A 10,156-nucleotide genomic window follows, 5' to 3' on the forward strand; every position below is an offset into this window, starting at 1 on the left:
CCGTATAGATTTTTGTTCCCATGTCCAATAAATCCACATAAGCTGGCTTTGGTGGGGGATAGGGACAGGTATTCTTCAAGACAGTATTGAAAAGAACGTAAGTTTCAGCCTATATACCTATTGCTTCTTTATCTTATAAGGCACTCGGTGAATCTTTTTAAAATTATCAGTTTAATTAAAATATATCTTTTGTACTGTCAGATTCAGAGAAGAAAAACTAACCTATGGAACTAGTGTACAAGTAATTTTGATTTTTACCAAATTTATTGATTAGAATATTTATAAACATTTCCTTTTCTGCACAGAAAGTTCATGGCTAGTCTAGGCTGGTTAGTAACAGAGTCAATCACTTCAAAATACCTTTGCCATAACATAAATGATGTGCTTTTGATGGAGTTTCCCAAATAGATATCTCATAGATGACTTACGTATAATCCGAATAATATCCTCCTGGCTTATAGAGATGAACTGCATTGAATCAATGTCTCCTTTGACAGTTTTAACATTTTAACTTTCAAAACGTAAGTTTTTGATTGAAGGTCTCGTCAAAGTATCTTGATAATCAATGCCTGGTGCAGTCTTAGTTTGCTAAAAACAAACTTTTCACATGCTTTTTGTCTAAGAAATATTGTTCAATACATAATAAATGGTTCTAGTAAGGCTCTTTCTTTAGCTAACCTTATTTTATAGAAACTTTCTATATAAATTATCTCTCTCTCATACTTTTTGAGTGTCTTTCTTTCATTGATCTATGATCCAAAAATAACTTTTGAACTCGTTGGGAGAATATTTATTTTAATCACAATTTATGTGTCTTAATTGTGCTCATAATCAGTATTAATTTCTGCAACATTCATAGAATCACATGGTATTTGATTAAGAACAGTCTCCTTATTGAGTGTTTTTCAAAGGTAGAGCTTAGTTGGATGATCTGAGAAGAAAAAAGTCTAGCTAGGACCATGAAGGTGAGCCAGCTCCTTTTCATATGGATGCAAATAACAGCAAGATGCTATTACAGTTGTTCTGAATTAGTCATACAATTTTGCAACTGGAGAAATGATTTAAAACTAACTATAAAAATAATCTCTCCTCTCACAGTTAATATTAAAATCTTAACTTCTGTATGTTCTAAAACATGTTTAAAAAACTTTGAAGGAACATACACACAGAGAGACAGAGAGACAGAGATAAAGAGGCAAAATCAGCTCTATATAAGATTTCCTAAGTTGTAAGTATACTAATACATTTTAAGAGTAATTGACCACATGAAACAAACATTAATGTAGGAACTGCAGAAAGTTAAGAAACATGTCTTCCTTTGTCCTAGAAAATGATAATTTTTCTTCAGATCCATTTACGTTAGAAATTTCTTCTTTTCAGGATATATGTTACTTTCCATAGCACCTTTAGAAATGCTTGTCGTAATTTATTGTTCCCTAGAATTAGGATAAAAGAATGGCTTGAGGGATAGATTAGAGCTATCAACTCACCAATCATCACAGCTAATTCAGTCTCTGGCATAAAGTAGCTGGAGGTGGCTACGAGAAAGGACAAATAGTAGGCAATGAAAAGTATGAGGAAAGAGATGACAGCTTTCATGGCTCCCACATGAGCTTCTATGCTGGGGTCTCTGCATCCTGTGGCATTGAGCCGCATCTGCCTGGTGTGTCTCCGCAGGGAGAGAATCAAGAGGAGAAATGAGATCAGGGACACAGAAAAGGGGAAGAGTGTTAACAGGTTGAGACATACCTTAATGGAAGCATACTGAGCTTTATTTACCCTGCATCTCAAAGTTAAGTTTGCTTTCCACTTTGCCTTGACACAAAGCCTGAAATCATCATTCAAATTTTCAATGACAGGAAAGCTAATAACGACAGAGACGGCCAAGCACATCAGCAGGATCCTAGGAATCACCCTGTCAATTCTCCACTTCATCCAGAGGAAAAGAGGATGAAAGAAATTAGCTATCTTGAGGAAATAAAAAATGCTGAGGCAGGTGGCAAAGCAGACACTCAAATGGTTGGTTAGTGTCCAGAAGAAGTCAATGATTTTCATTTGTTTACCGGTGGCATAGACATCTGGATACAGCACCAATATAAAACAATCTAATAGTATTATACACAATAGACAAATTCTAGATATGGCCAGACTTGTGAGGATTAAATCAATGGAAGCAATCTTCTTATTCTTGATCCAGTCCATACAGTTCACCAAGCCAATGAATGCATTTCCTAAGATTCCCATTGAAAATTCTCCAGCTGCTATGATCATTAAGGTGTTTTTTACTTCATCTGACATGTTAAAACAGGAAAATACCCAATTTGTTTTTATCTGAACTGATGTAGTTTGATATCTACACCTACTTCTTAGCTTTTGCTGTAATTTTCTTTACTTCTTTTATTGTAGTCTGTCTTGTGATGGAGATGCGAATGGTAAATGAAGGCTGTAGCTATCTTCATTAAAACTTAATTAGTCTTCACAAATAGCGTGGTTGGCAATCCTTGGCCTGGCTGCTGTATGTCCATTTACCTTTCCAGTAGGTTTTATGTTTCTACACATGGTTAATTTAGGCTGAGCTACAGTTTATAAAGATGCAAATTAGGTCAAAGCTCTCTCAAGGTCTCACACTGTCTTTCTCAGGCTACCTTCTGCAAATTTTGGATTCATTAATCTGTGATGCATACTAGTAACCTCAACAGCCTGCCAGATTTAGCAAATAAAAATGCAGAGTACCCAGTTAAATTTGAATTCCAAAGAAACAATAAATTTTTTTAGTGTATATTCCAAATGCATAGGATAACTACTTAAATTTAAATTTAAGTAGGTGTCCTATATTTTATCAGGCAAATCTTAACCTCAAGGATTTATTTTCTGGCAATTAGAAAATAGTCAAAAATTGAAATTTATAGAGGAATCTTCATTTTGTTGAATAATATTAATTACTGCTAAAAATCCAAAATTTGAGTTAACAAAGTTTGAGAATTTAAAAGATGAACACTAAATATCGATTATTTGGTTCTAAAAACATTTCAACTTATTTTATCTTGGTTCCTCAGATGAACAACAATTATATGGCACAAGGTCTCAAAATAGGGCCATCTTATTAGTCAAGTAACATTTAATGGTCATTCACTTTGTCATACTATATATAATAAGGTGAAGGAACCATAATAAAGAAGAGTATTAATTACCTTTAGATTTTTCCTTTTCATTTAAAATATTCCAAAGGGAAGTTGTATACGCAAGAGAAAAAGAAAAGAAAATCCTGTTTCATTCTACTCCCTACCCTCCCCTTTCCAAATTGCATCTGAATATCTAGATCCTTAGCCCTTCTAGCCTGTTAGGCAGGAGATTAATGATTAAATTTACCTTATGTCTATGGACTAATTCTTGTTCTGAAATAGCTTTTCTAATTTGGCGTTACTGAGGAACACTTTATTACATAATGTTTCCATGGAATAATTCAGGGTATTCATACATTCCTTGGTAATACAATTCTTCTCTCATCCTTCCTTAAAGGTCAAATCTTCATTCTTGAGACATAGCCCTGATTATTGGGCAAACTGCTTTATCATGTAGTGATTTCACAGGTGACCACTCTCCTATGGAAATGATCCTTGACACAAGCACATCATTTTCTTCTCCCTAGTGTCCGGGTAGATATAGCATTCACAATAATTATGATAACACCTTTACCAAATAAATTTTAGACTAATTTTTTTCACAGATAATTGTAGATTTTATGCTTACTAGTGTTGTAAAACATGGAAGTTATGATGCAGGTACTATAGAAAAGGGTATGAACATTTTTTTAAAAAATTAAAAATATACTGACCTATGGATCCATCAACCTCACTTCTGTGTATATATCCAAGAGAAATAAAATCAAAAATTTCAAGAGACAACTTTAACCCTTAACTTTATTGCAACATTATTCACAATAACTTAAATGTAGAAACAATTGAAATTCCCATTGACAGATGAATGGATAAAAAAAATGTGGTATATGGAAACAATAGAATATTACTCAGTCTTAAAAAAAAAAAAAAAAAAAATTTGAAATAAGAAAAAACATGTGTGAACCTGGAGGACATTATGCTAAAGGAAATGAGCTAGTTACAGGAAGATAAATACCATATGATTCCCTTCATATGAGGTATCAAAAGTAGCCAAACTCATAGAAGCAGAGAATAAAACAGTGGTTGCCAAGGCCTGAGGGGAAGGAGAAGTGGAGAGTTGATATTCAACAAGTATAAAGTGTCACTTATGCCAGATGAATAATTTTAGAGATTCACTGTAAAACACATAGCCTATAGTTGACAGTACAGTACTATACACTAAAAAAAACTTGTTAAAAGTGTAGATCTCATGTTGAATGTTCTTACTACAATAAAAAAAAAGAAAAAGAAAAATTATGCAAGAGAGAATTTCGTCACAAGCTTACTACTTTGAAGTTCGGTCATGGTCATTGGAGATATTTGAAACATTGGAAATACAGAAAACAAAACATGGAAGGAAGGACTTTAAACTAATGCAGAAAAACCTTCCCAGAAGTCTTAATCTAATTATATATTTATTCCATCTAAACCTGCAGAATGACATAAAGTTTATCTCAGTATAGAATCTACAGGTATTTTATAGAATATATTAATATATTCTATCACAGGGACACTGATTCTCCTTTCTAATATAACAAATAGCAATCTAAATAGCTAGCACATTAGAAATATAGTCTTATGTCCCTAAGACTAATTGTATATAATCGTATGCATAAAAACTTATAATCTTTGGGTAATTAATACCTTAGTTATAATAAAAGGAAATTCATAGATTGAAATAGACCAGAATTAGACATAGAAAATGGTGGGAGCAAAAAATGCTCAGTTAGATCAGAACAGACATGGCCTTAGATGTGCCAGATCAAGTATTTCAATAATACTAGTGAAGAGGATTTGAACAGAATCACATTTTATTAATGACTTTTTTTTTTGTAGTTTACTCTGTATGAACATATAGTGAATTTTTAGTGATGGTATTTTGTTATTCCATTGTGTATGGTAATTTCTTCCCAATGAATTTCTTTTCTTAAATCCTGAATGAAAACTCCTTGGGTCTTATTAAGGAAAGGAATTTGAACAAAGTCTGACATATTAGTCACCTCCATGCAGATTGTGAAGAGCACTTAAGGACACTCCTTAGAGGAAGATGCTTGAGTGGGTTCTATTCCTATCCTGGTGCTGCCTGAAATGTAAGTTATTTAAAAGGAAATTTAATTTCAAGAGAAATAAATAAGAGATGTTAGAGAAAGGTCAACTAGAAAATATCACCTGGTAGACTACCTAAAGCATCACTGACTTGGAAGGACAGAGACACAAAACTGGGAAAGTGAACCAGAAACAAGACAGGAAGAAACTAAGTTCATAGTTAATAAGTCAAATGAGAGTAACTCAGCAGAACCATGAAGGGAACTCAGTTAAGGGTCAGCAATGAAAGTGTATGATAGAAAAAAAGTGAGAAATCATTTAGTGCAGCTTGGGTGCACTTCACAGTGGGCCAATGTCAAATGTTAAAGAACTTTAACTAGGCAATACATGCCTAACATTTGCAGTTAAAGGACAAAAAGAGAAATGTGGGCCCTGAAATTTTTGGAGGGAAGGGTGAAGATGAGAATGTCTGGAAGTGTAAAGAGATGTAAAGGATGTATTCTTTGGTGTGCTAGTGGTCTCAATAACACTTAAAGATATATACCCAAAATAAATGGAATAACTGGAAAAAAATGACAATGAACCTACAGAAAATTGTATTTTTATTAGAAAATAAAATTTGCTTTTAAAGTCCATTTTTACAGCCAAGGTTTTACATCACACATGCTGTTTTTCCACACCTCAGCATCCTGACAGATGCCTGCCTCAGCTGTTATTTCCAATAATTAAAATAAGTGAGAGACCTGAGGAGTAGAGAATTGCTATAACCTCTCCGAATATCACAGCTAACTTTCTTTCCTTCATAAGGTAGCTAAATGTTGCCAAAAGAGGAGCAAGATAGTATACAAAAAAGAGGAAGAGAAACAAAGTAACAGTTTTCATGACTCCTGCGTGGGCCTCTGTGCTGGGATCTCTACAGCCTGTAACATTCAGTTTCATTCACTTAGTGTGTCTCCATAAGGACGTAATTAAAAGAAAAAATGAGATCAATGACACAGTAAATGGGGCAATCGCTATGAGGTTAAAGAGTGACAACAGGTTGAAGTATTGAATTACACTTACATGAAACAATTCAGTGAAGTTTCTCTTATGTTTTGCAATTTTAAACTCAAAATCATAATTAGGTCTCATTGCTAGCATTAGGCTGCTTAACAAAGAAATGGCAAGCATTGCAGCAGGATCCAGCAAACCACCCTCTAAACTCTCCATTCCAGCCAGAAGAAAAATGGGTAGCAGAAATTGGCTATCTTGAGGAAATGGAAGACGTTGAAGCAGGTGGCAGTTCTCATACTGACGTCGTGGGTGAGTGTCTAGAAGGTATCAACTATTTTTAGCTTATCATTTTTATAAACATCTGGATATAAAACCATTATGATGCCATTGAGCACCATTACACAGAGCAAACGAATTCTGGAGATGTAGTCAGTTGAGGAGATCTTTTTTTTCTTAACCCAGTCAATCCAGTTTACTAGTCCAATGTATCCATTTCCCAAAATTCCTAAATATAGACTCTCCAGTTATTATCATGATAAGACATTATCTTCTATACTGAGCATGTTGGTAGAGAGAACAAATACCCCAATCTCAAATATCACTACAGATGGGCTAATTTACATATGACCAGTTGAAACATAACAAATAAATTCTTCAAATCATGGAATAATGTTTTCACTTGTCATTATTTTGACTTTGATATCATTTCAGAAGAGCCCAGATATCCTCGAAAATAAGATTGCTTCTACATTCATGAAGAATAAACCAACTGATTGCTCCAAACAGCTTGACTAGCTTTGTAGCCTGGGTAAATTATAATTATCGCTCTTTAGTGAGTGATAACTGAAATGTTTGGTTAAAACCACTCTCATACAAATTAAAATATATCATATTTCATGAATTTGCAATAGGCTTCATGCAAGTATGTTCCGCATATATGGTCAAATTGAGTTTTGAATAAGAAACTACAGAGAGCAAACAAAAATATGTGCTTGTTAAAAATCAAAATGTGTAAATGAAACATCATTTGCATCATCATAAGTTATAAATTTCTTACAAGACAGTTCTAGTGGAAATGAATTTTAGTTTTGGAAACAATCAGTGCAATCAGATTATAGAGAGTTAATATTCACTCAGATGATAATTTTTGTTTTCATATAAATAGTTAATTAAAGACGGATATGATACAAATCTAATTATAAAGGGCATAATGTTATTAGTCAGGCAGATACATAGCAACATTTACTAAGAATTTGTTCTCTATGTTTATAAAAAGTGAAATATACCAGATAACGTTTTGTTTTCTTTAGTTTCATTGAATAAGGGAAATGCCCTGGTTTGTAGAACAGTTAATGTTTTTTCCTTGCAGTGAAACCTGATTTGAATTCTTACTCTGAATGGCTTAAAAGTAAAGACTAATGTTAAAGCAGCATTATCTATTATTTTTTGTATGTCTGTTTTCGTGAGTGTGTATTATTCGTTTTTATTTCTTTTAACCTTCCAATCTGCTTACAGTCCTACTAAAAGTAATAGTGAAGTTTTTAATATAAAGAATAAGCAAATATGATGAAAAAGGCTGGCATATTATCCTATCCCAATGCCCAGCAGAGTGACAACTGTAAATAGCAAATGATGCTTAAATTGTATCTTTCATTCAGTTGTATAATAAACCCAAAGACCCACTAAAAAATATACATTATATAATAATAATAATAATAATAATAATAATAATAATATGGGAAATGCTATCCATGACAATTCACTTTCCAAAATGTCTCTTAGATAATTAACATTTTCATCTAAAATTAAGAAATGCACACTTTAAATTATTCTAATTAAAATTAACTCCTTTTATAAGATTTATGATTTCATATTCTGTATTGTAGTCATTTCTCTAGACAGGCAATCACATTTCTTAAAAATGTGGGGGGTTTTGTTTGTTTGTTTTTTAACCAAACAGTATTTCTAGGAAATAGGACTAGGCAAACTCTTACCAGAGTGTTTTTCCCCTTCCTGATAAAGATGAATCATTCCAGAAATAGAGGTGATGATAAGGCAGAAAAGATAAGGACTGACTTTTGGTTCAGACAAAGTAGGCAGTTTTTTACATGACTGATTTTATAGGAAGGGCTGATGTGTTTTAAAATCTCTTCCCCACAACCTGTTTGCCTGAAATTCTTCTATTCATTCAGTTCAAAGGCTTTTGCCAGTGTACGGCAAAAAGAAGTAGAACCTCTTTGTATTTAAGCAATATGAAATATTAGCATGGGATGCAGATTGAGTTTTCCTGTGAAGACAAAGAAACATATGTGGCTCAATGATAACATTAGATTCAAAATTAAACAAGTTAGAAACACAAAGGAAAATTTAGAATAATGATAGGTATTAATAATTTCCAATAGCAGATAATAAAAACGAATGCAGTCAATTGGGAAAAGGGAGAGTGTCTTTGATGATTTCTTTCTCCTTGTACTCACGATTATCTAAGGAACAAAAAAGCTCCTTCTCTTGTGGAAACATTTCAAAATCCTTAGCACCTTCAGAAAAGCCTCCCTCAGCTTACCGTTTCCCATTATCAGGATGAATGAATGGCTTGATGGAAAAATGACAGTTATTATGCCACCAAACATCATTGCTAATTTTCCCTGGGGAATCATAAGACTAGAGGTTACTACAAGAAAGGCTACATAGTACATAATGAAGAGCATCAGAAAGATTATCACTGCCTTTATGGCCCTCATGTGGGCCTCTGTGCTGGGGTCTCTGAACCCTGTGGCATGAAATTTCATCTGCTTGGTGTGTCTAAAAAGGGAGAAAAGTAGCAAGAGAAATGAGATCAGGCAAAGAACAAAAGGAGGTATAGCACCCAGATTCAGGGTAATCTGTTTGAAAGCATTTGGGATTTTACTCACTTTGAATTCCCAAGTTATGTTTTCTTCATGATCGACCTTGAAATAATTCCAGGAGCCCTCATTCAATGAAATACTAAAAATTAAGGAGATGAGAAAAGACACAAGAAGAATCCCAAGGATGATCCTGTTAATCTTTAGCTTCATCCAGAGGAAAAATGGGTGGGATATATTGGCTATTCTGAGTAAATAGAAGATGCTAAGGCAAGAGGTAAACCAGACACTTGAATGATTGCAGAGTGTCCAGAAAACATCCAAAATGTTCATTACTTCATCATGGTCATATGTTTCTGGAGAAAGAAGCTCTATGATGCCATCTAAAAATATTACACACAACAAACAGATTCTGGAAATGGCTAAGCTGACCAGGATGATATCAATCAAGGAGATATCTCTCTTTTTGAGCCAACCAATGCAGTTAACCAGTACAATGAATCCATTTCCCCAAATTCCTATAGTCATTTCACCAGCAATCAAGATCATGTATATTGCCTCCATTGTATTTAGCATGTCAGCAGAGAGTTCTGATTTTGGATATCACTAATGATGAATTGACCTTCAGTTGACCAGTGAAGAATAATATATATGTCTGCCACATAGGTCATGCAACAACTGTCTTTGTCTTCTTTTCCTACTGTGATCCAGGTCAAGAAGAGAGACAGTTTTGCTTTGGGCCGGAACTGCCTAAAGACTTCACTGATTCAGGCCAGTAATTTCTTTATGTGGAGTGATGATGGAAAGACTCTAAGATGCAAATAGAAATGGATCTGATTTCTTGGATTTGCACAACCTTTCTCATTTTAAACTTGGCATGTTTTGGATTCATGTGAGTCACTGACCAGAAACTTCATGAAGGAATCAATTACTTGGAAAATAAAACTAAAATTTAATTTGGAAATGTGGCATTATTACCATTTCTAATGATTGGCAAAGCCCCAAAATCGTGACTCATTTTGTGCAAATGCACGTTTTGAAGCTTACAGACAACTGTGAATTTAAAGTGTAGACAGTTAATAATTTCAGTCTCAAAGTCACATTAACTTTGTTAAT

At 33.7% G+C, this 10,156-nt stretch overlaps 3 protein-coding genes across 3 annotated transcripts; all 3 read right to left on the reverse strand.

Annotated features, from left to right (window-relative positions):
• Window positions 1-1,359: 1,359 nt before the first annotated feature.
• Window positions 1,360-2,298, reverse strand: TAS2R7 (taste 2 receptor member 7). Its single transcript, XM_011383688.1, has one exon. The coding sequence runs from the start codon at window positions 2,296-2,298 to the stop codon at window positions 1,360-1,362; it is 939 nt and encodes a 312-aa protein (XP_011381990.1).
• Window positions 2,299-5,856: 3,558 nt separating this feature from the next.
• On the reverse strand, window positions 5,857-8,228 carry TAS2R8 (taste 2 receptor member 8). Its single transcript, XM_011383696.1, is given in 4 exon segments — window positions 5,857-5,912; window positions 5,915-6,370; window positions 6,373-6,702; window positions 8,192-8,228. Coding segments are annotated over 4 exon segments (879 nt in total).
• Window positions 8,229-8,680: 452 nt separating this feature from the next.
• TAS2R9 (taste 2 receptor member 9) lies at window positions 8,681-9,616 on the reverse strand. The gene has a single exon (XM_011383689.1). The coding sequence runs from the start codon at window positions 9,614-9,616 to the stop codon at window positions 8,681-8,683; it is 936 nt and encodes a 311-aa protein (XP_011381991.1).
• Between the last annotated feature and the right edge of the window lie 540 nt (window positions 9,617-10,156).

Source organism: Pteropus vampyrus, unplaced genomic scaffold, assembly GCF_000151845.1.
Source record: "Pteropus vampyrus isolate Shadow unplaced genomic scaffold, Pvam_2.0 Scaffold537, whole genome shotgun sequence".
NCBI classification, from domain to species: domain Eukaryota; kingdom Metazoa; phylum Chordata; class Mammalia; order Chiroptera; family Pteropodidae; genus Pteropus; species Pteropus vampyrus.

Excerpts from the sequence above, each read along its gene's own strand:
- TAS2R9 (XM_011383689.1), bottom strand. The coding sequence starts at position 9,616 with ATGCTAAATACAATGGAGGCAATATACATGATCTTGATTGCTGGTGAA.
- TAS2R7 (XM_011383688.1), bottom strand. The coding sequence starts at position 2,298 with ATGTCAGATGAAGTAAAAAACACCTTAATGATCATAGCAGCTGGAGAA.